Below are 24,901 nucleotides of genomic sequence, written 5' to 3'. Positions count from 1 at the left end.
TGTTTGCCCCACCTCTGTCCTCCAGCAGGCCGGGGCATGATGCCCTGCTATTCCTGCATAAATCCCAGCATAAAATCTGCACCCTGGTTTCCTTAAGATCCCATCATCTGCTTGTTAGCAATAGTTGTCAGCCACTCCCCAAAGGCAGGCAGCATGCCCTGTCCCCAGGACAGCAAGAGCGCACAAAGGAACCAGAAACCTAAGCCGCAATAGGTTTTTAAATCCATTGTTTCTTTTATTTCTGTTCAGGTGAATGGAAGTCACGGAGTTAGTACAGTATAATTTACAAATCAGAGTTCTGACCGGGCGCGTGGCCAAGGGGTGTCAGGCTGCAGCGATCCCGATGGCCTTTGGCAACAGTGTCGTGACAGCAGGCTCTGAAGTGGGTTTGTTTCTCCTTGGAGAAAAGTTGTGCTTTGCGATCTCCCCTCTCCTACCACTGCTCCTCATCAGCCTGCTGGGCTATGGCAAGAGCAAGATGGTCTCACCAGCGTGGGGCTGCATGTGTCACCCACCAGCCACGGTGGCCATGCTGGGATTGAGGAGGGGCTTGGGTCCCTCAGGTTTTGGGAAATGAGGATCCCTTTCCAGAATGCTACGCCAGCCACCTTGGAAGGCACGGCTCTGAGAGTGTTTTGGCTAAAGCCTGTTGGGTTTTTAGAAGGGACTGCAGCAGTTTGCTCGGGGCTGGTTGTGTCTAATTTGCTAATGAGAAGGCATGATGAACAGCTGACCAACCAGACACTCATGAGACGCTAATTCAGACTGATCCAATAATTCAATAAATAGCTCCTTGCCTGGGAGGAGAAGGCAGGAAAGAAACATGGAAGGAAGAAGGGATGGTTGGAAGAACACCGCCCCCCCCATTCCCTCCTCCATTGTACACACACGCACACACACATGACAAATAAAATAAGGGGTTTAAAAAGTTTTAGGGTGGGTTTGAATTCATCTAGTAAAGGAGGTGTGAAAAATAACCAGCCAACCCCTGCACACTTTTTAAAGTATACACAGATGAAGCTGGATACAGGTCAGTTGTCAGTTGTGACCGTGCCTCCCTCCCCAGCCGCTCAAGGGTGGCACTGGTGAGCAGGGGCATAAGCTTAGTGCCCCGTGCTGGCACTGAGTCAGTCTTGAGCTTTTCTGCCCTTGCGTGGAAAAGGAATGTTCCTCCTTCCCCCCCGAAGGCAGCAGAGTCAGCGGTGTTTAGCAGCAGGGGGGGGTAAGATGTCCTGAGTAGGGAGAGCAAGCTACGTCCTAGCAGCTGTACACCATCCCCTTGGGTCCTCTCACCCCTCTAACGGAGCCCACCCAGCGCTGGTGCTCGAGGGAGGGGACAGCTCAAAAATAAATAGGGCACCAGTTATTTTTTTGGCTATGGCTCTAGAGCCTTGTGATGCGGGAGTGTTTTCTTAACATTTTAGTTTAGGCCAGTAAAACCTAAAGAATACTGATTCTAATGCCAGAGTTTTCTCCTGAAGTTAAAAACAGGACAGGAAGGGGACGAGAGCGGGGAGGCAGGGACAGGCAGGCCCAGTCCCCTCCTGGCAGAAGTCAGAGGCACGTGGAACTGTCACAGTTAGAGCGGGAGAAGGGACGGGGGGCAGTTAGTGCAAGTTTTCCCACAACACCAAACTCCTTGGCTTGCTTCTCAGTTAATAACAAGAACACGCAATGGGGCGACGTATCCGTAAAGCAAATCCATTTTCTCCCCGCCTCGTTAGCAAGGCTTCACGGAGGGGACAGTCAGGCTCCTCCACAGCCTCGGGAAGGGGAGCGCTTTGGTCGGACTCCCTCACTCCGGGCAGAGGGCTGTGTCTCCCTGGGGCGGCAGCTCCAGTGCCTGGGGAGGGAGCAGGGGGAGAGGCAAGGGGAGGGGAGGGAGACAAGCCCCCCTTCCTGGCAGTGTCCCAGCCAGCTGCCAAGAGGCCAGGACAGTCGGGCAGCACATCCTTCCCGCTGCTGGTGTTCCCCTGCTCTAGCTTTTCTCCTTGGGCGACTTGTTCTTGGAGTCATGCTTGTTGCCCAGCAGCTTAAGCACCTTCATGGGCTTGAATTTGCCCTTCTTCTTGCTCTCAGGCTCCGTCTCCTTGTGAAATTCTGGAGTTGCAAAGGGAGGTTGTTACTGCAGGATGCTGATGGTTGCGCACACACACACACACACACGCACGAAAACGGGCAAAGGCGAGAGCCACAAATCAAAGCCCTCCACTGTATGCACACTTCTCTCTACGATAACAGGGGCGCACAGCACAATTGTGCCCCAAACTTTAACGGCCCTAAAGGAAAGGCTCCAGAGTCTGCGCAGAATAGATTCAGTCTCTCCTTCTGCACAGAATTTCATGACTGGCTTATGCTGCCCCTCGCTGGGGTCAGCAGTGAAAACATCACTCCAGAAAACTTCCCGATTTTTTCTTACCTTTCCTTTTAATCATGGCTTCCAACATTTTATCCTCCTCCTCTTCTCTGAAAGAAAGAATGGGAAATAGGTCAGCAATTCAGCTCTGAAAACAGCTGCTGTATTGTTCAAGGCTGGAGAGCCTCCTACTTATAAGCCATGGAGGGCAGATCCATCACTGTCTTGTGTGCATTTGCTACCAGCAGGATAAATCCCACGTGCTGCAAGTCCTGCCCTGTCTTTCCCACACAAGGCATTCAAACATTCAAACAGACAAGAACTGGGAAGGCTATGAGAGACGTCAGCAACAGGGACATCTTGGGACACCCCCACAAGACACTCGTGTGGCGTTGAGTCAGAGGGGCTACGCTTCTCTCCTCCAGCCCACCCCACTCTTCACTCACCTCTGCCGGTCCTCATCCAGGCAGTTCACAATGGCGTTCCTCTGCTCAATGATGGTCACCAGCTCCTGCATCAGCACCTTCTCCCTCCCTCGGTCCTCGTCGGTCCAGTCCTTCTCTACCCAGCCAAACCCCAAGGAAGGACAGGCAATTAAATGACTGAAGGAGCTCTGAAATTCAGAGCTTTGGGAGAGAGACCCTCTAGCACAATCCCCTGCTACCCTGCCATGCTGCAGGGCCAGCTGGGCTAGCGCTGCTGTGGAGGGAGAGCCCTGTAGGTGGCATCCCTTGGGGGAAAAAAGGAGCCCATCCCTGCACAAGGTGGGGGCATGCAATGAGATGGGGCAGCAGCTTTAAAGCCAGCCGATTGAGCTGGCATCCCTAAAGGTCTGCCTCTCTTCACCTGAGGCCCACGAGATGAGACCCAGGGGAAAACTGGAGGTAACTGCACCCAGAGCAATGATTTACCTGGCTTGTTGAGGAGGCAACGCAGTTCATACTCCACGTCCGACTGCCGCTGCTCCAGGTTCTGCTGCTTGAAGCTGCAAGGGAAGGGGACACTGCCAGGAACCACTGCAAGGCTCCAGAGGGGCCCATCCCAAGGTATGGGGTGAGCCTGGAAAGAACTAAGTCTTATCCCGTAGAGCCAAAGGGTCAGGGAGCCAAACACCAGCAGGGACCAGCCCTGGCTGTTGAAGGCCTTCCTGGAGGAGATGCTGCAGGGGCTCTGGTGACTTGCCATGGGTCAGTTCTGAGTGTGTTTGGATACATTTGTCTGCTTGCCCTCCTTCCTTCCCTTCTCCAGGGAAGGAGGCCATGTGAGGCTCTCCCCTGGAAGCACAATTTCAGGAGGGCTGAGACAGGGCTCCCTGCAAAGGCATCGGTGCCTCCCCGCACACTTGCACACACTTACATGTAGATGAGCTCCGATTCGTGGCGCACCAGCATGTGCTTCTCATGGATGAGTTTGAACCAGTCCACCAGCAGGCTGTCCTCAGGGCTGTCTGCCAAGCAAAGGGACAATTCAGAGCCATCCCCATCCCTGCAGGATCTCACCACCCAGCAGCAGGATGGGCCCTGCCAAGCCAGGAGATAGGGACTAGGCTAGAGAAAATCTGACCTCAGCCTGTTCCTGAGCCCCAGAGAAACCTTCTCTCTTCTCCCACCTGTTTCCACTCTAGGGAGTTCTCCATGTCCAAGGTAATGGCTGTGACCATTCTTGGAGCCCAGCACAGCCCCTTGTGCTCTCCTAACTCCAGCATCAGCAGGGAGGAAGTCACCACTGCTATCTCCTTGGCTGGACACAGGGCAGCCCTAGAGTCCTGTCTTGCCCCACATCCACAGACAGCCCATCCCATGTACCATTTTCAGCGCTGCGAAGTTTTTCCTCCAAGGCCACCCCACGGTGCTCCAGCTGGTCCAGCTGGTGCTCGATGGCATCCATCTCCCCATAGATGTCTTCCTCAGGAATGTACTGATCTGTCTGCACCTGCCAAACCACAAGTCAGAAACTTCCATTACCATCAACCTCCAGTTCCCAGGGGTAACCCTAAGGCCGATGAACACCAACAGAAGCAGGGGGGACAACAGTCTACTTAAGCGTGGATCCGAAATCCCCATCTCACTCTGGAGCAAGGGGAGACCATGGTGCTGCCATCAACGGGGTCTAGCCTAGACATCATCCTCCTCCCCAGCCACAGCCACCTGCTGCCATCCCCACCCACACCTCTATCAGCAGGGTGCACATATACAGCTCTGTCCCTGGGGGACAGTACAGAGCTGGCTTTTGCCCCCCTGCTCCTAAGGGCCCTTTTACCTTGCGTTTGATCAGTGGGAAGCCATGACCCGGTGCAGGAGGACGCACTGGCTTGGAGCCCTTGGGAGGTTTCTTTGCAGAGGGAGAGGCGGCAGGGGACGGCTTCCGATTGAAGGGGTTCTCTTTGCAAGAAGACTGGAGTTGGGGGACAAAAGAAGATAACGTGAGGGTCCAGGAAAGGGAAGGGATATAGCATCCCAACAGCTGGGACTGAGTAGACAGGGCAGCCCTATGGTTTGTCCTGCCCCACACCCTCCTAGAGGAGGAACACAGCACTGATCTCCATCAGCAGCTTAGCCACCGGGCAAAGAACAGCCGTGCTCCTGTTTGGCATCAGCTCCCCAGCTTCTCTCCAACAAGCATGCTGAAACATCTTCCTTCACAGTTCCTTTCCTATTTCCTCTGACCACACAACATCCTGCCTCTTCTCTAGCACACAGGGCAGGCAGAGTACAAGCAGAGCCACCATTTAACGAGTACATGCCTGAGGCTTGCTTCAGGTGGTCACACACCAAACCTACCTAAGGGGCAAGCCCAGACTCATGATCCCCACTGTGACTGAGTGATGGATGGGGAAGAAAAGCTCCTGATCTGTATGGGAGGCAGGTCACCATCTCACCTTCAGCTGTGGCTTGGGCGAGGACGGGGTTTTAGGGCTCCCAGCACCCCCATCTGAAGCCAAGAGGATGGGTGTAGGGCTAGCCCCAGCAGGAGGCCTGGGGGGCAGCCGGCTGGGGCTGGTCTTTAAGCTGCCGGTGGAGACACTCCTGCTGGCGTGTGGGGTGCTGGTCTGTGCCTCCCCGCTGAAGCTGGCCAGCTCGCTGGAGGAGGAGAAGGAGGAGTTGGTGGAGAGGCTGGCTGGGGCAGCAGGGCTTTCGCCGGAGGAGACGCTGGCCAGCGGCGTGTCAGTGCTAGAGGTCTTGGTGGCTGTCGGCGTGTGGACAGTGGGCTCGGAAGAGCTTTTGGGAACCGAGGCCTCATCGGTGTCGCCCAGCACCTTGGCTGAACTCTCAGAGTTGATGCTCTCGAGGCTGAGGGCTGGAGATGGGGTGGAGGATGATGGCTCGGAGTGCGACAGCCTGGAGATAGGGTGGTGGGCTGCAAAGCAAAGGAAGAACTCAGGGAGGAAGGGGGTGTGGGGCAGCCAGGAGAGAAGGGGAGAGTGGTATACACTGGGGGCAGTCACAAGTGCAAAGGGAACCAGCGTCTGTCTCTCTTTAGAGAGGACAGATGGGACCCTGCAGAGAAAAGGTCTTGCCTGCAAAAATGTTATGCTCCAGTGGGTAGAGAGGACATGGCTAACACAAGTCCCAGCACAACCATCCCTGCATAAAGACCTGGCCCGCCAGGGTGATGGGGAGGCATCCTGGGAAGGGGGAACCTCCAAGGGACTGCACAGGGTTTATGGAGGAGAGGTAAGAGGGTGCAGGGAAGCTCACCTAGTGGAGAAGCACTGGGGGCTCGTGGAGCTGGCCGCTTCTTTGCCTTTGGGCTGCTGGTGGGGGTGATGCCGTACCAGGGGTGGAGAGGCTTGGCAGCAGTCTCACTCTGCTCCTGCTCAGGCGTGCTCTTTTGGGTGGCAGCACTCTCCTCTTCCTCCTCATCCTCCTCCTCAAAGGGGTTGTATGGTTTGGGCTCTGTGACATCAGACCTGTTTTCCTCGCTCTTGGTTTTCCCCACCCCCTCCCCATCCTCCTCCTCTGAAGTCCTGCTTGGAGTCTCATGGCCACTGCCCGGGGGAGGAGGGGGAGCTGGCTTCTTCTTGGGCTCTGCTTGCACTAAGGCCATCCATGGTGGGTCCTTGGCTCTTGCTGCAGCTCCAGCACTGGGAGAAGAGAGAAAGAGACAGAGGTGGCAGGGAGCAGAGATAAGCTGGGAGGGTGAGGCACTGGAGAGGGACTTTGCCCTCAGGGGAAAGGATGGATGGAGAGGATGTCTCCCATGCAGAAGCAACTTTCTCAGCCAAGGGTGGCTCTAGTCTTCCCCAGACACAAAGCGTCTCGTTCTCTGCGGACAAACCTATGTGCCTGAGGGAAGCACAGCCTGCCTTACTCGCCCGCTGGGCCCAGCATTTTGTTTTCTGAATATTACAATCTCCATCTGCTAAACAGCAGTGAAGGCTGAGCTTTACGGGTACAGCTGTTCTTCCCTCCCCAACACCATTCCTACACCCAGCTCTGCTCCCCAGGCTGTGCATGGAGGGGGAGTCGAAACCAGATACCTGCCCTCTGTGGGCGCGCTCCCTTCCTACACTTCAGAGGGCTGCCTGTCACCTTATCGTCCCAGTGTTCCAGGGACAGACTCCTCCTCACCAACTCCCGTGGCAGAAAGCACCACTGCTCCTCTGGGGGCAGAGCCCACGGCAAGCCCGCACCACGGCTCAGTGAATCACTGTTCATCGGAAAAGCAGCTGTCACTTGCTGCACGCACCAGCTCCTTGGCCATTGCACACGTGCGGCACTTGTGCAACCTCCGTCCCAAGAGCAGGTAAGAATGAACCAGCGCCAGCGAGCTGGGTAAGAGCCCAGGACGTGTAAAGGTTGCAGATGGGCACTCACAAAATCCCTGCACTGGACCTGTCCCGGGACAAACCCTCCATGAGGCAGACAAGTGTCCCCTTCTCAGCACCCACAAGCAGGGCCATTTCACAAGGCACCTGGCAGTCTGCATGTGCCACAGAAGCACCTTTCTGAAGTCCCCAAACTCTTTACAAACCCTAAGCGACAAAGACCCTGGGAGGTATGAACAAACACTGTCAGCCTGACTGTACTGGGCACCCGTTAGGTAAGAGAAGGGACCTGATGATAGTCCACATCCTCCAAAGAGCAGGGGCTGATAGAGGTGGGAGAAGAAACCACAGCTGAGCCATCCCCACAGCCCCTCCTCGCTGTGGGGATTGCAGGTGACCTGCGAACAGAAGGACCTACCGATCAGAGGAGCAGGGTCTCCCTCGGGGTTTTGGGACAGGGGGGCTGGGTTCAGGTACCCTACCTAGAAAGACACAGGGTCAGACTGTCACAACACCAAAAGGACATGAAGAAAGAAGTTAAATCAACACGAGGCACTTCTCATGCATCTCCCTGTGGAAGGCTGGCTTCCTCTCCCACTCTCTGAAGACTTCATGGCGTTTCTCCCACAGTTGGTGCAGTCGGTCAGCCCCAAACATCTCCCTTGCCTTTTTCTCCCCACCCCACGCCTGGAGCTGCACCTGGAGAACTGACCTGCTCCTCTGTCCCCACACCTGTGAACTGCTCTAGCACTGCCACCTTCCCTCCATGCTGGCAGCATCCCCCTGCGAGCTCTAGAGAATTACAAGGGAGCAGGCAGGCAAGAAACCTAGTGCTGCTCTTCCTGCTACGGGGATGGCTGGCAATCAAAGGCTTGGTGTTCGAGCCTGAGATTTATTCGGAGGCAGAAGGACATCAGGCTGCAGAGAAGGAGCAAAACTAATCTGACCTGCAGCCAACCACCTCAGCTACTGCAGAGGTGGAGGGTAATCCCTGCCACCGCCCTGCTCTCTTACCGTTCACCATGCCAGGCCCACATTCACTGCCCTCGCCCTGGAGAGTCGACCTGGGCCGGGGGACAGGGTAAGAGGTTGGAGGGGAGAGGGCTGATGCATCGGTGGCCCTCCTTGGGGCAGGGGTGGGCCGCGTGTCTCTGAGCCGTCTGTCCAGTGAGCTCGCTTTGTCCTGGGTGAGCACCATGGGCTTGCTGGGAAGGGGAGGTCTGGGGGGAGTTTGGGAGACAGGCACCCCACTGCCTGCATGGGCAAGGGGCATCGCTGTCTCTGCTTTGCTGGGCAGGCTGTCCTTCTCCGCTGGGCTGGCTGGCCTCTCCGCGGGCACATGCGTCTCCGCCACGCTCTCCAGGGAGTCACCATCATCCTTTCCCACCTCCGCTGCTGCGGGGACAGTGTCCTCACCCACGCTGCCAGCCCCAGTTTCAGTTCTCAGCTCTGGCAACCGTCGGTCTGGGCTGGGCCTCCTCTCTGCCTTTCCACTCATGGCCAATTTACCACGATGCTGAGTGCAGACAAAAGTCCCTGCCTCTGATCCAGGCTTGTATGACCCTGGGAGCAGCGTGCTGGAGCACTCCTTACACCTGCCAATGAGAAGAGAGAGCCCTGTGAGATGGCGGATGCCATCCTGCCCCTCAGGAAAGGCAATGCAGCTGTCAGACGCTTGCAGGGCCACGGAGTTAGTCCCACCCCTGCTATTAAATCCTAGCATGGTCATGGGTAAGTCACTCGGAAAAGGAGAGGAACAGAGAAACATCACCATGCCACTGTATGAACCCATGGGGAGTTCACAACTCAAATACTGTGTGCATTTGGATTCCTCCTTCAGCTCGGAAAGGATTTAATAAATGTGGAAGGGCAACAGCTGGTATTGGGATACAGCATGGTTCCCAGACCTGGAAAAGTAGAAACACAGTTTTCCTGGAAAAGATGCAGCTGGTGGGGGAGAGAAAAGCAGGCCACAAGATCACAGGTGGCCCTGGAAGGGGGAGAGGGATAAATTGTTCACAGACATGAAACAGGCAGTATCAACTGGAATTAGGGAGCTGCTGGTTCAGAACCGGCATGGGGGGGCTACGGGCTGCCTTGTGGGGGACAAGGGTCCAGGCAGGTTAAAGAACCATCAGACACATTTAGGGGGGGGGTAAAAAATAAAACAACCGCCCCAACCTCTGAGTATTAAACAAAATGATGCCATTTCCGACTCTGGAAATCCCTGTGTTGGAGGCTTGAAGAGTAGTCAGGAGAAGCAGTGTACAAGCCTACCCTGGTCTCACGCTCACCCCCGCTGGTGCTGACCATGGCCCCCACCAGGGTCACAGCATTTGGCTGGAACGACACAGTAAGGCCATTCTTACACTCTGCTTTGCCCTGTTGAAACTGGGCTAATAGCTTCCCCGTCCTTCACTGTCTGCCACATCTTGGATCATCCACTCTTTTTCCACCGAGCCTTTGAATCCGCCCTAACGAAGCCCTCCAGGCGCAAGCGTAATGCGCAGCACTGGCAACCAAGTCAGGCCTGTTCCAGCTGGGAAGGGAGGCGGATAGCATACATGAAAGAGAGCCAAGGGCAAGAGGCTGATCAAGCACTCCTATGAAAACCAAGCTTGTTCCTTCTTGTCTGAATACCTGGCGCTCGCAGCAGCCGGCTGCCCGACACTGCAAGCAGATAGTTTTAGTGAGGAATTCTGCTCTGGGTGTCCAGTTGGCTGGGATTTCCTTTGAAATGTAGAGCAGAAGCATGAGAACACAGGGGCTCTGGAGAGAAGGGGTGTGGTGAAATACCAGACAAGGGGAGAAAGAGGTTTGTCTTGGTTTTACCTCCATCAGCCCACAGAAAACACTGCCACAGGACATTCCCAACCAACCAGTGCCCATGGATCAGCAGGGGGAAAAAAACAACAACAACAAAAAAAAAGACAAGAAAAGCATAAGGAGGCAAAACACTCAGGATAAAATTACAGGGATGTCACTGATCACTCTGAAGTGCCACGGCAGATGTGGCACCTCTCCTATTCCCAGCCCATGAGCAATGCTGCACCTGCAGCCCAAAGCTCCTGCTTTTGCCACAGCTGCAGATGGGAAGCTTGATGTGCCCCAGCTCAGCCTTCTTCCTGCGAGACTGTTTCTATGACACATCCCCGGCTGGCTCAGGCAAGAACTGTTTATACAGGTGAAGGAGACCTCCCGTATCTTTCCCAGTGTCTCACTATTTCTGTTCTCAGATGCCAGCTGCCCACTTGCCAGCTCTTGTCCTGTGACCCACAGGAGAGATCTCATCCTTTCATCATCACAGCAGGGAAAGCAAAGTGAAATGACTTCACAGGTGCTGCAGGTAAGGACCTGCATCCAGGGAGTAACCACAGAGCTGCTGACGTCTAATCCCTCATTCCTCAGTTTGGTAACAGTCTGCAGCTCTCCACATGCTCCCCTGAGAGCTCAGCACCACCCCAGGCAGCGTGGGAGCCTGTAAATCCAGTTGAGGACATGGAGTGTAGGTGGAAGGAGGTCTGCAGGATGATGTCCTGGCTTAGACCTCATTGGAAGGTGGTGGTGAGGGTTCTGAGCATGCAGGTGGTAAAGAGGCAGAGCATCTGGGTTTATGGAGGTGGGAGAAGCACAAGGGACCGGGATCCCAAGTCAGTGAAGTGGGAAAGCACAAGAGAGGAGGGGAGGCAGGAAGTAGGGGAGGCAAGCAGCACAGTGTGGGACAACAAGGAGTTAATCAGACCTCTGGGACAGGGGGCTGGCAGGCAAATGCACCCTCTTCAGCATCATTTCAGGCACTACCATTGATGCTCCATGTTGCCCAAGGACACGGACACACAAAGACAGGGTGCAGCTGGCCACACACCTCCAGTTTGCTGAGGAGAGCTGCCACCCCACCAGGCCTGGCCACCACGTACCTAAAGCACTGGCGGTGGTAGAGCTTGCCCTCGGCCAGGTAGCGCTGGACGAGATGGACGTGCTGCTGGCAGGCTGCGCAGGTACTGCTGAGCGTGGTGCGCTGGGACTGCTCTGACGGGTCCGAGGGGGCATCGTCCTGAGACACAACGCACGGGGAGCTCAGGATGGGGGCCACGAGCTGCTCCCCAGCCCGTGGCTCCTCCACAGCAGCTGCTCCCTGTGCAAGGGCCATTGCTGAGCACTTGTGGCATACTCAGGGCCTGACAAGGCACAGAACAGCTGCCCCTGAGTCCAGTGACAGGCAGGCTGCCTCTTCCCAAATTAGAAAGGGCCACTCCCAACAGTGCCTTGCCCCTGCCTAGGGCTGAAGGGCTGTGAAAGGGACTAATCTAAACCACAGTCAGCAGGGACCTGGAAGAGGAACCCCGTCTCTTTGGAGAATGTGCTACCCCAGACATCTGCTAACACCTGAAATAAAGGGCCAAGAAAGAAAAAGGCATCTTTTCTGTTCTTCTAATCCCGCATTCCTGCTCTTTCCTCAGCTACAGGGTTATCCTCCCAGAGGAAGGAGGGTGCTTGTGCCCTGGGTGGCTCAAGGAACCATCCAGCACCAATCTGCCCAGACTCTTGCCTGATATGGACAAATTTCAGTCCACAGACTCCTAAAGAGAAATCACTCTCTCAGCTGGGACCCACAAGGCACCAAAATCCCAAACAACCCTCCCACTCCAAAATACACAGGTAGCCCCCTGCAAAGATCCATCCCGCTGTGACGGACTCTCTCCCGCCTCCTCACCCGCAGCACAGGGAGCATCACTGCCTCAGGACAGCTTTGAATCAAGAAATGCGGTACCTGTGGTGCCGGGGAACTCTCGACCGCAGCCACGGGCTTCTTGTGGGACAGCAGAGGAGGAGAGGAGGCAGAAGCTGAGCGCTTCATAGGCGGAGGGACTCTGGCTGGAGGCAGAAGTCAAGGAGGATCAGGCACCAAGAGGAGTAGTGACTCACACCACCCATGTGGGGGAAGGGGAGGGGAAAAAAAAAAAAAAGTCATCTACCCTTGTGACATAGGACAGGAATTGCTGCTCCCGACACTTCAGTGCCTATTTTAGGTGGAAGGGACAACCACAGTCTAATAATGGGTTGTCTGCGAGGCTGCCAGAGAGCCTGGCCCTGCTGCGGATCCCCCTTCTGCGGCCCAGGGACACCAGCCTCTCACTGTGATTTGATTTACTCATGAAATGCTGCTTGGCTTCCTTGTAACCATCTCCCTAAGCAATGCGTAAAGCCCAGAGCACCCCTGGTAGCTGCTGATGTATTGTTGTGACCCGCTGGTCCCCAGGGGTTCCAGGCTGTCAGCAGGTCTGTGAAGCATCCCTTGTCTGTCAGGGCTGGCACTCACACACCAGTCCCCAGTGGGAGTCCTTGGCTGGGAGGCCAGCATCCCTGGAGAAGCATACACACGTGGAAGAGATTTATCTGACATTGCGGCTAGAGAGCAGAGCAGAGGAGACCTGGAGCCCTAGTCTCCACCCAGGAGGAATGTCCTGGGAGAGCTGTCTCAGAGCAGTGCCCAGCTCAGGTTGCAGTTGCAAGGATAGATGGGCTGATTTGAGACACTCCACCCTGGACCCCCTCCCTGTCCTCCAGTCGCTTTACACTTACCGATGTGATAAAAATTAGCTGCAGTAGACAGGCTGCCTATCTAGCTTTCTCCCACGTTACTGGGTGAAAGCAGATGACAAAGGGGTCTGAGGAGCACCAGGGGTGGTGGCCCAACCCAAGCACCAGGAATGCAGCGCAGAGGGAGGAGAAACAAGGCGCTCCTCTTCCTGCAGCCTGAGCTGTTAAATCATTCCCCACCTCTTGTGAAACCTCATCCTACTCCACTCAGCGTTACGGGCCTTCCTCACCAGCACCAGCAAGATCCAGGAGAGAGAGGTACTACCCACTCCACCCCCCTTCCCCATGAACACACACAGCTCCCATTTGCCATAGGAAGGGGGAAGGACAAGATAATGCTGGGTTTCCTGTGCTCAAGTGGGGGTGAACTGGAAGCCAGAGGGGTGGGAGGACACTCACCTTGACTGGGGTTGTTGAAATGGTTGTAATACTGAGACACGTAAGTCATGATGCTGAGGCAGTCAGGGACTTTCATGGAGACCATGTCATTGGGATCTAACAGGGCTGGGATGCCCAGCTCCCGCTCTGCCAATTCAAAGGCCTGCACAAAGAGCAGAGAGAGATGGTAAGGAGAGAAAACTGATGCTCTCTGAAAAATAACAGAGAAATAAAGTTGGAAAGGCCCTTGGAAAGGTTAAGTAGTAAGCCTATAACATCCCTGACAGTGGCTCCCACACATGCCACTTGAACGGAAAGGCGGCATCAGAAGCAAGGGAACAAGTTGCTGCAGCTGCCCTTTCCTCGAAGTCATTTCAGCTGCCTGTGCCCCTACAGCTCCCACCTGAGGGGTATTGGCATTCGGCTGCTGCACTGGGACAGGGAGGGTAACTCCGAGGAGGCTTGTTTTCACTGGAAAAATAGCCAGTGTTTTTTCAACCCGTGAAGTAGGCACACCATCAATGCCTTCACACAAGTGCCCAACACAGAGCCGGCACCGCGAAGGGCCGAGGGCTGGCAGATCATTCCAGCGATGCAGCCAAACACCAGCTTTTTTTGAGCAGTAGCCGTGGCCGCCCCAAATGCTCACCCCACAGAAACACTGACCCTGCCCATCCTTTCATGCTCTGAGGTGCCATTTCGTCCCCTCCCACCATTAACATAGCCCTCTCAGTTCAACAGCCAGCAGCCTGCCACGCACAAGCCACTTCAGTGCTCTTCTGTGTCTCAGCGAGCAGAAACGACAAGGACGTTGTGATAAGAAGCACACAGCTCCTACAACTACATACACGACTACTTGAAAGGAAGTAGTGAAGGAAGAAAATAACTGTTTGAGAGCTTCCCACTTGGTGGTGTATGTGGATTACTGGTTAGACGGCAGCCATCCTGCTGCTGTGCCGAGGGCAGTGTAACCGCAATGATCTCCAAGGGAGAGGGGATGCAAGACTACGGCAGGGACCGAAGAGAAAGCGAGTCAGGAGGGGATGGGAGTGGTGTGGGCACTGAATAGTGAGGTACCAGGTATAGGGTGTGAGTAAAGACTGAAAGTGCAGGGTCTCTGGGGCGCAAGACGTTGTGCAGGGTGTGGGATCCAAAGAAATGGAATGGAGAAGTAAATGAAAATGGCTATTTGCAGTAACTGGGGGTGTAAAATGCCCACTGTGGACACCCAGCTCTGCTCAGCCCGACCTTAAGCTGGTTCTCTGGACTGAGCCTTGCTGGTCACAAGGCTGCAAGCAGCAGGGAGCAACGAGAAACCCAAGCTTAGGCAAGAAACCTGTTGCATGGCTCTCAAGTGGGAAAAGATAGCTGCTAATGGCTGAAAGGGGCAAATTAGTCCAGGAAAGGGCATGGCCAGGACCCAACTGGAGAGCCCTAATCCCAAAAACCCAAATGACCTAACCCAACTCATCTTGGGAAAGCGTTGGCCCATATCTCTCCATGGACTATCAGATAGAACCTGCAGCAACTAGGTCTTTCTCTCAGCAAAATAACAAGGCTATTGCTGCTCTGTCCTACACTTAGCCCCTGGTGTTGTCCATCTTCCCATTCTCCACTGTCTACTTCTGCTGTTGGCTCCAGCTGTCCCAAGCCGGAGGGGAACGTTGCAGACCAGACAAGGTCCAGCACAACCTTCCTCTCTGCTTATGCTTGGAGTAAAACTAGCTTCCTGCTTCCATTGCCTGCAAGTCTAGAACAGCTGAGGTCAAGAAGATGTTGCACCATTTTAATCTTCACCTGAGACGTTGTCTTGGCAACTACCAGGATAACCATCTTATCTTCTCTGCAGTCCACGCTGGAAGCTGATGTTTCAGATTCCCTTATGTTTCCAGAGAAGCTCATGCCTGCTACTTACAAACACAGATTTTTCTCACCCCCTCACCACCGTCACGAAGTCCTCCCACACTATATGACCTCCATCTAGTCATCCTAATGTCCCTTCCTCTTTTTGTGTACAGCATAATAGGGACTTACCAAGCGGTTATTCTCATAGACATCATCCTTGGAGAGGGAATCAAAGTCTCTGGAAAAGAGAAAGCACAAAAAAGCCACATGAGATGCAGAGGAAGAGTGCCCCAATGCCACCACCTGCAGGTTCTCAGGACAGCCAACCTTCCTGGGGCATTACAACTCAACGTGTAAGACCACAGATAAACAAAACCTTGGAAAACCGGATTTCAGGTTGAAAAGGGACAAAAGAAACCAAAGGGAAACTGTAATTAAAAAAAGAACGCAAGTCCCAAATGGGTGGTGGCCAGGAAATTAAAATGTTATTCTTGTCTCTCGTTACCTGCTTGTTCTGCCCTCACGGTTAAAGGCTGTTGAAATACCAGGGCTATGGTCCAATTAGCACCACACACTGCTGCACGACAGGGTGCACATCACCCCAAACTTGTCCCTCCGAGGCCACCAGCACAACAGTGGAGGAGGACAGGGAAGCAGATCCCCCACCTCAAGAGAAAGAGTCGCCTGTGCTAGATCTCTCCCACCTACGAAGGTCCTTAGACAAACCCCCCCGCACCACCTCAAGGGATTTGGGGTCACCCCGGGATTTGGGGTGACACAGAAGGTCTTAAACTGCACTTCTGTCCTCACTTGCCGCCCAACACTCACAGTACCCAGCAAACCGTCCTCAGCCGCAGCCTTTACAGCGAGGCAGCTTGCTGAATGCAACGCGGTCAGAGCACAGAGAAGAACCCTTGAAGTTCCCAATCCGGGCACATTGTGGCATTTCACTTGTTCCCCTGGATCCCTCTGGGGGATCGAATCAGCCCAGCCACAGGGACTGACTAGCTGCCTTCATCAGAGGAGCAGAGGGTAGAGGGTAAAAGCGGTCCTCAAGTTTTCAATAGAGGGGGAGAAATACAGGAAGGAGTTAGTTACGCCTTTTGCATGTGTGCGTGGGTATAATGTGTGAAAACAGCATCACGCTAAAGTGATTACAGCCCCTTCCTGCCAAGGATCTCAGCTGTGTTACCAAAAAAAACCCCCCTCATGCAGCAGCTCAGTGTGCCTGTGAGCTGGATTCACGGAGGAGGACACAACCCAGAGAGGCTTAGGGTCAGGTGGAGCCACCCCAGTGGCCCAGAGAGAGGTGCCAAGGCTTGGGAGATCAACCCAGAAAGACAATTCAGATTAGGGGGCGAAGAACGTCCCCCCCAGCCACAAAGGCGACATGCAGGAATTGGGCGAGAAGGCGAATCCTCAGCCGTGAGCCCATGGAGAGGGGCTGCGTGAGCCCTCCCTTCCTCCATCCCCCTTTGGATTTTATTGCCTTTTCCTGTAACACGGAGCCAACTCGCCCCGGCGCCGCGCCGCAGGGCAACCGGCCTCTTCCTTCTCGAAGCCCCTCGCGCGCCTTTCCTGATGCTGCAGAGGAAGTCCGCGACGAGCTCAGGAAGATTTTCCCAGCCGCCTGCGACACCATAAAATTACGCTTCCGCCGTTCAAAAGCGAGAGGCTGCTGGTGCCGTTTCCTCCCAGATAAATGAAACTGCAGCCGCTCGCTGCTGCGGGAGCAAACGCGGCGCACACACAGAGAAGACAGGTTTTAAGCGCATTTCCGAAGGCTCATGCAAATACATGCACAGAACTCGGCCTGCTCAAAATACCGCAACTTTTCCCTCTCTACACACTGGTGAGAAAAGGCTTCAGCCACAGTCTTAGCTTTGATGTATTTTGATGACTAGTGCCTTTTTTGTATTTATGACTAGTTTCCACTGGGAGATGCTTTTTCCCCAAGTCTTTTTTTCTTTTTTTCTTTTTTTTTTTTTGGCCTAGAGAACTCCTTTAACCTTACTTCTTTTTTTTTTTTTCTTTTCCTTTTAAAGAAAATACCAGCTTGGGAACACAGGAGGAGCGATGACAGCAAAGTTATATATCAACTGCCCTCTAAACATTCATGACCTTAATTTTGAATGCCCTCACTTTCAGGATATGGGAGTGGTGCAGCTGGAAGCTTGAATACTCCTTGGTGGCCCGGGCTGGGATAGTATTTTTTGACAAACAAAACTTCGTGTCCATTCCACTCTGCCGCAGCAAACCAAAGCCTTTTTAGTAAACCGAGGCAAATCTGCCTGGGAAAGCGGATGTCAGCAGAGAGGATGTGAAGCTCAAGAGGTAACAGGGGGGCTATCAAGCAGCAAGGGAATACAAGGAGATTTTTTCCCTAATGCAGAATTGCAGACTCTCAGCTTTTACCTGAGATACTGAAGTCCATCAGTACAGTGATTTAATGACCACAGTTTATTCGGTTCCTCTCCACTGCATTTTCCAGCTCCCTTTCCAAACAAGCCAAGCAGGACCTTGACGGTCTGCACCATCCCATGTGCCGCTCTGTTGTGTGGCATCCCCACGGCTCCGGGCACGTTCCCCGTACCAACGTACAAGGAGCACGGCCTCTCAGGCATGGGGAAAAGCCACCCCAGGCACACCCCTTTTCTCTCTATAAACTGCCTCCTCTGCAGAAAGACCAGAACTTGCCATCCTGCAGCCCTGTGACACGCGGCCACATGTCACATTATCTCCTTGCCCTGATCTCAGCAGCCTTTCATCCAGCCCTGCTCAGGCTCCTCTCCTGACAACGCACCAGTCCGAGGGATCGGATGTAAGAACAGGCGAGACTCCGGCCATCCCAGTCGAACAACCATCTTGACTCAGCAAGCCCCAGCGTCGCAGCATATCCTGGAGTAATATTTCCATGCAAATAACATCCCAAGCGCTTACCTAATTAGATACATACAGAGCCACTAAGCGCTCCGGGGTTTAGGGCAGCTGCCAGGGAGCACAGCAGACCCAGGGAAGGGGGAAGGGTGTGCCGTACAGCTAAAACCAGAGCAAATTCCTGGATTCCTCAAATATAAATCATGAGCATTTTAACGGCAGCGCCGCATAATAGGCCCTTCAGCTTTCCAGGTCTTGTCAGGGAAATGCAGGCAGTACACGGGAAGGAACAAACAAGATTTGTGATGCTGCCTGTAACCGAACCCACGGCTTTGGGGACACAAACCAACGTTTCTAATGCACGGCTCTCATCTCCTGTTTTCCTCAAGCCTCCATCTCTCTCAGCACTCAAAAGGCATGTGCCATGCTCTCTTATTCTTGGGTCAGGGAGGATGCCAAGAACCTCCCCTGAGCTCCAGGGAGGCTGTACAGCTTGGGATGCCAAAAGATGCTTTTTGCTTCACTAAGCTGTGGCAAATGCCTTGTAAACACTAATTTCGTGCTTTAGATTTCTAGAGCACTGAGCAAACAAACTCATTAATCCCCACGGTCCACTGTCAAGTTGGCCTGGACGCTTCCAGCTTAACTGACAAGGGAAAAGAAGAGATTAAATGTCTCGCCTCAAGATCACACAGCCAGCAGCGTAGTCAAAGGCTAAATCCAGGTTTCCCATTTCCCTGATTGGGAGATAAAGGCCGTGAAACCAAGCAGGGTGTGTACAGTAGCGGAGCTAGAGTCAGGGACTTTCAGCTTCATGGTTCAACACACAGGTCCTGCAGATATGCACCTCATCCTTGGTGGTCAGTTCAAGACACCTTTAGCCGGATTCAGCAGACACTGAGCACTTCCAGTCTACTTCTTTCAGAAAAAAAAAAAAACACAAAAAACCCGACTGTTTCCAAGAGCTCTGCAGGAGCTGCTCTGAAGCTCACCAGAGGAGCATCCCTCTGATGCCACCTGCCTTATCCCAAGACAATTGTGTTCAAACCAAGGGTCGTACAGAAAACTGTCCTCGACCTCACTTACCCCTATGGCCTTTCATGACAGCCTCCCCCAGAGTGTCACCCACCATCACAGCAGTGCAACAGGGGGGCATCCGGGCAGGGTCCGACAAGCAGGAGAGACCAACAGCCACCACAGCAGCAAAAGAAAGCCTGGAGGAACATGGTGCCAGAGGAGCAGTGCCACACAGGTAGAGGCGAGAGCTCCAGCTCAGCTCCTGTACGGATGCACTCATTCCTCCCCTCTGCGGCCCAAGGGGAAGCCAGCAGGAAGCAGGGAAGCAGCCGAGTACAGAGGAACTTCAGCCTTTGGGGAGCAGCGCGGCCGCCTCACACAGGCCAGGAGATCCCCGCACAAAGGAAGACCACGCAAGGTCAGAAACGTACTCGCAGATCCCTGCCAAGTCCCATTACTGGGCTGACTGAAAGCACTTTAGAAGAAAAGAAGGGCAACCACTTTTCCCTCTGCCGTCAGGATATTTACTGCCACTGATCCAATCTTCCCACTTCCAAATTGGGACAGGCTGAAGAAGCTGGAATCAGATGAAATGATGCTACTCTCCTGACCACCCTCTAAAAAATCCTTCTACAACATGCCATGTCCTTGTAAGGCCCTGGGCTTTGTCTCTACAATACAGCTCGTGCAGAGGAACTGTGAAGCATTTAGTTAGGACATCTGCCAGGAGCAGATTTAAGCCCACTGACAACTTAAGAGCAGTGGCTGCTGCTTAATGGGATGGTAAATATGGTTAACGGGAAAGCTGGTTTTAGCGGTGCTGGTTGTAAGCTTTTGCTGAACTTCTGCTTTGCAGTTCCCAGCTGCTGTGCCACTCACCAAAAATAAAATTTAAAAAATTCAGAAACACAGGAGTTGCTGGTGTTCCTGTCCTTAATTTGCCTCCTCCGCCTCCAGCAGCCTTGCAACCAGGAGAGTTTTCAGAGGCTCTGGCCCAGCTGGTCAGAGCGAGCTACACCACAGAGGAGCTGCTGGGACACATGACCACTCAGCTCCATCAAGACCCAGAGCAATACAAAGTCCCCGTACGTCTCGGTGGCTCCCGAAAGCCACGCTGAGGCTTTTGTGGCAGCCACCTGAAACACAGCAGGCAGCAGTTCGGTTTCTAGTCTGTAAGAACATGGGGCTATTTTGCCCTCTCATGGGTACCACAGCTCCACAGCAGCGTCACTGCCAACCCTCTACCTGCTAGAGATAGCCTTTTTTGTTACTGTCGTGACAAAAGGCCATCCCAGGGCCAGCCGATAAAAGAGGATTTGGTCAATTCAGGCAATCTCAGAGGAAGAACCACCAGTCCTGGAGCAGAATGTGACAGGAGACACAACCACCAGGCTTTGCTGACGGGCAAGCAGCGCGTGCATGCCGGAGGCACGGCAAGGTGGGGCGATGCCTACCTGCATCACAAGGGCTACCAAAGATTAGAGCAGATGGGAGGTGGATTGCCAGCAGCGCCGGGGCAGGCAGGGTTATGGTGGCAGGTTGGGGCAGATTCCTTCCAGCTGCTCAGCCAGTTTCTCCAGCCTGACACTGTGCCCCCAAGCAATCCCAAACTCGCCGTCTGCCTCTTGAACCCCATATTCCCCCTCGGAGCCACCCTGCCAAAGGGAGGCGGCCAGAGGAAACTCAACTCCAAGCCATTTTGCCGGGGGAGGCTAGCAAGGCTTGACATTCCTGCTGGTATTTGCTACCTCCTGCTTTCACTGCGGCATCCACAGCAAGCTGGAAGCAAATGCAAGAAGCAACCTGGTACAGGGCTCTGCATGTTTCCAAGTGGCTGCCTCTGGCAGACAGGAATGTCCCTGTCCCAGGCAGGACTCTGGGCCTGGGGAAGTGGGAATGCCCACCTCTCGCAGAGGCAAAACACCCCCATGCCCAGCTGCCAACACCGTGCCTCCTCCCTGGCCGGCACCACTCCCAGTGGGGTGTACGGCAGCACGCTAGCTCAAGTCTGGACCTAGCCCACCTCCGTGCTCTCCTCAGCCTTAAACCACATGACTCCTGCTAACCCTGACCTTGGTGGGTCTGCGAGGCCAGGTTAGAAGGTTGCCCACTGAAACACAGAATGACAGAATTATTGAGTTGTCTAGGCTGGAAGGAACTTTTCAGATCATCGAGTCCAACCATCAACCTAATACAGACAACAACCACCACTAAACCATGTCTTTCAGCACCACGTCTACCCATCTTTTAAATACCTCCAGGGATGACGATTCCACCATTTCCCCGGGCAGACTCTTCCAATGCTTGATAACCCTTTCAATGTAAAATTTTTTCCTAATATCCAACCTAAAACCTCCCCTGGTACAACTTGAGGCCATTTACTCTTGTCCTATCGCCTGTTACTTGGGAGACCGACCCCCACCCTGCTACAGCCTCCTTTCAGGTAGTTGTAGAGAATGATAAGGTCTCCCCTCAGCCTCCTCTTCTCCAGGCTGAACCACACCAGTTCCCTCAGCTGCTCCTCGTAGGACTTGTGCTCCAGACCCCTCACCAGCTTCCTTGCCCTTCTCTGGACTCGCTCCAGAATCATGGCATCCTTCATCCCAGTATTTTGGAAAGTGATGGAGCCACTGCTGTGCTCTGAGCTCCCCCCCCCCTCCCCGCCCCACGAGCCCTTGCCCACGTCTATGCACCGGGAGACCCGGTCCCTCCCTGCCGGCCAGCCTGGAGCCGTTCCCTACGGCGCCTCCAGCTCCCCAAGAACCCCCCGGCAGGGCGGCAAAGGGGCACAGAGGACTCGGACCCTCCAGAAACCGGGCTCCCGGCGCCGCCACCCCCTCCTCCTCCTTCTTCTTCTCCTCCTCCTCCCCCCCCTCTTCCTCCCCCCCAGCGACCGCGGGCCGGAGCCGGGCCCCGCCGGGCGAAGCGAGGCGGGGCGAGGCGAGGCCGGTGACCGCGCGGCCTGCACCCGGCCGCCGCCGCCAGACTCACAGCAGGTCGGGCCGGTGGCGGTGGAGGATAGCGCAGAAGGCCAGGCCGTCGCGGAAGGAGGCGCTGAGGTCGCGGATCTCCACGCCGCGGTACCCCTCGCACTGCCGCCGGCACCAGGCTTGCAGGGCGCCCCGCGGGCCCGACATGGGGGCGGCCGCTACGACTGCCACCGCCGCCGCCGCCCGCCGCCGCCGCCGCCAGCCCAGGGGCGGGGCGGAGGCCTAGGGGGCGTGGCCTGAGAGGGGGGCGTGGTAAAGAAGTGGGCGTGGTACGTGAGGGGGTGGGGCATCGAGGGGGCGGGGCCTGGGAGGGTCCCGGTGGGGGCCCGGTGTACCGGCGGCCGGGGCTGGCGGAGCCACCCACCCCCGGCTCCTCGCCCCGAGTCGGTGCCCGCCCGCTCCCCTCGCAAGGGAGGGGCACCGCGGGGAGGAGGTGGGGAGGGAGTGGGAGACGGGTGGCTGGGTCAGAGCCAGGTAGGAAACACGAAGCAGGTGGTGGGCAAGCAGTAGGTACCCTCGGTGGCCCGTCTCCAGGGGTTTCTGCTTTCCCAGGGAGCGGGCCGGGGGGAAGGACACACTAAACATTAGGAAGAAGTTCTTTACAACGAGGGTGGTGAGACGCTGGAACAGGATGCCCAGAGAGGTGGTGGAGGCCCCATCCCTGGAGACATTCAAGGCCAGGCTTGATGAGGCTCCGAGCAATCTGATCCAGCCAAAGATGTCCCTGCTTACTGCAGGGGGGGTTGGACTAGATGACCTTTAAAAGTCCCTTCCAACCCAACACATCCTATGATTCTAATTCTATGTTTCTATGACACGCATCTGCCCCATGGCTCTCCACAGCTCAGGGAAGGCTGAATTCTCAGAGAAAAGCCCCAGACAAAAGTTGCTGCTTTTTTTCCGCCCTCCGCTCAGTCCCTGAAGGAGAGGAGGGGGGGTGATGACTGCAAGAAAGAACTGAAAACAGTTGGGGCTGAACTCAAGTCTAACTTCAGCTAAAGAAAATAAAAAACACCAGGCAACCTGGATCCTCTTCAGTCTTATTCGTAGGCAGCAGCAGTTCTCGGCACCCCTAGGATGTGGAAACATCAGGAGTATATGTAGGATGAAGGTGGCTCCCAGGGTAGGCATGGGGCCAGGGAGGGCTTTGAAGATAAGGACACTTGGGAGTCACAGACACACAGCGCAGGAAGCCCTGGAAGAAGCGGAGGAAGGCTGCGATACAATCTCAGGAACCCACGACGTGGAGGAGATGGGTTGTCACGAGAGCTGGTGTGCATGCCTAGTGCGATGGTCTGACAGGGAGGGGGTGAAAGCACACTATTAAATGTTAGTTTATTTTGCTTAATATTTCTTTTTAATTTCCAGTTAGGCAAGGGAGAGGCAATAGCTACTTCTGTGGAAGACCGACTCATCACAGAGATGTTGAGCTTATTGCTGCCAGTCCCAAGTCACCAGGAGTCCCCTCTATCCATTTTTCATTAATGGGCTCTATCTTCCTTTCTCCACTCAGATCTCATGCCTAGCACCCTCCTTCCTCTATTCCACTCCTTCATTCTATCGCCCCACGGCCCCAGAGCTGTAACAAGTGAAAAAGAATTCTCCTCAAATGGTTTGCGTAGCCTCCCCCTGCCGTGCCTGAGACAAGCTGCAGTGTAAATCACTGGAAAAGCTGCTATGTAGAAAAAAAGGAAATGAAGTACTGTCTCAGTTTTCTAACGACCAAGCTGGCTGCTCAGCATCCCCCAAAACTGCCTGACAGCGTCTTCCTGATGTATCTCCTAAGGGAGAGCAGGATCCAGGATGTTTTCTTGACTGCCTTTTCCAGGGTCCACCATGACACTCCTCCCCTTCACAACTGCAGGTCAGAGAGAGCGACAGAGTCGATAACCCTGAGCTGTGGTTCCCTCTGATAAAAATCATTTTGACCAGAACTGCCCAAGAACACTTCCACTAACCCAACCCTGCTGCAGCAGGCAAGGCTCGAGCTGTAACACACCCCTGCCGCCTCCCTGCAGAAGGCCTTTTCCAGCAGCAGCAGGGCTGTTGATGCTGCTGAAGGCCCTGCATTCCTCGAGCTTCAGGCAGTGCCAGGCACCGCGGCTTGCTGAGCCCATCTTTCCGCTCCCTGAGAGAGCTGCAAGCTCTTCCTGGCTGGGTTCCACCAAGTGCCAGTCCCGCTCAGTTAACCTCCAGCGGTCCCTGGGAGAAGACGCGGAGCCAGGCAGACCAGCGGATGGTCTCTGCATCCTCTGGAAGCTGCTCTGACAGACACAAACACAAGCAGCAGCACATTCACATACCTGAGAACAGCCTGTAACCCTTGGAGGGTTTAACACATGTATCTATATCACCTTAAATCTGTAATTCCAAGATGCCGATCACAGATTAAAAATGGACCAAATCCCAGTACCACATTGGATTCCTTTGCTATGCTATCACCTAAAACTGATCACGGAAATACTGCCTTGCCAGAGGTTCTCCTGTTGTATATCACATCTATCTTCACATATGTTCTGTGAAAGATTTAGGCGTTGGATAACAAGAAAGCAGGAGGAGAGTTGCTGCTGACAGCTATGCTCACTGCGCTGCTGTTGGTAAATACACACAAGCAAAAGTGCCAGCCCTAAAAATAAAAAGGAGCAGATTCTCTTGGTACGAGCCCAGGCCCCGCAGGCTGCTGCAATGCAGTGGCATCTTAGTCCTTTGATTTCTTTAATGATATGGCTGCCTCAAACCCCTTCAGAACTGGAGGTAGTAAACCCTTAGCACACGTAACACTAACAGCAGCAGCTTGAAGGCCGGCAGGAGTTGCCCAGTTAATCTCACTTGGTGCTGCCTGTTCCCTGCCTGCCCGAGTTACACGACTCTGATGGGAAACGCAGTTTACCTTTGAGCAGTATGCAGGACACTAGAAACTTGACCCTCCTTCAAACAGAGCGTCTAATCCAACAAAGGCTAATTATTCCTGAATTCTAAACAGATTCACATACGAAGCCAAGCTGTACCGCCAGGCCCCCTCTCTCAGTGGAAAGGAATGAGAGGGAGGGGTATGAAGAGGCAGATGGT

The 24,901-nt window shown here is 54.5% G+C and overlaps 1 protein-coding gene across 2 annotated transcripts; it reads right to left on the bottom strand.

Annotated features, from left to right (window-relative positions):
* Positions 1–166: 166 nt before the first annotated feature.
* MICALL1 (MICAL like 1) lies at positions 167–22,040 on the bottom strand. Of its 2 annotated transcripts, XM_054204078.1 has the most exons (16): positions 21,834–22,040; positions 15,138–15,186; positions 13,125–13,266; positions 11,896–11,999; positions 11,042–11,178; positions 8,139–8,719; positions 7,543–7,606; positions 6,055–6,440; positions 5,235–5,713; positions 4,616–4,750; positions 4,162–4,288; positions 3,713–3,803; positions 3,268–3,341; positions 2,803–2,917; positions 2,420–2,466; positions 167–2,100 (listed from the first exon to the last, which is right to left on the bottom strand). In XM_054204078.1, the coding sequence occupies exons 1-16, from the start codon at positions 21,977–21,979 to the stop codon at positions 1,979–1,981; spliced, it is 2,799 nt and encodes a 932-aa protein (XP_054060053.1). In that variant the 5' UTR covers positions 21,980–22,040; the 3' UTR covers positions 167–1,978. The 2 variants fall into 2 exon arrangements, with proteins under 2 accessions (XP_054060053.1, XP_054060062.1); XM_054204087.1 differs by lacking the exons at positions 15,138–15,186; positions 21,834–22,040 and having other exon boundaries at positions 11,896–11,995; positions 13,125–13,264.
* Positions 22,041–24,901: the final 2,861 nt, after the last annotated feature.

This window comes from Rissa tridactyla, chromosome 1, assembly GCF_028500815.1.
Source record: "Rissa tridactyla isolate bRisTri1 chromosome 1, bRisTri1.patW.cur.20221130, whole genome shotgun sequence".
NCBI lineage: Eukaryota > Metazoa > Chordata > Aves > Charadriiformes > Laridae > Rissa > Rissa tridactyla.
This window is presented reverse-complemented; position numbering and strand designations above follow the sequence as displayed.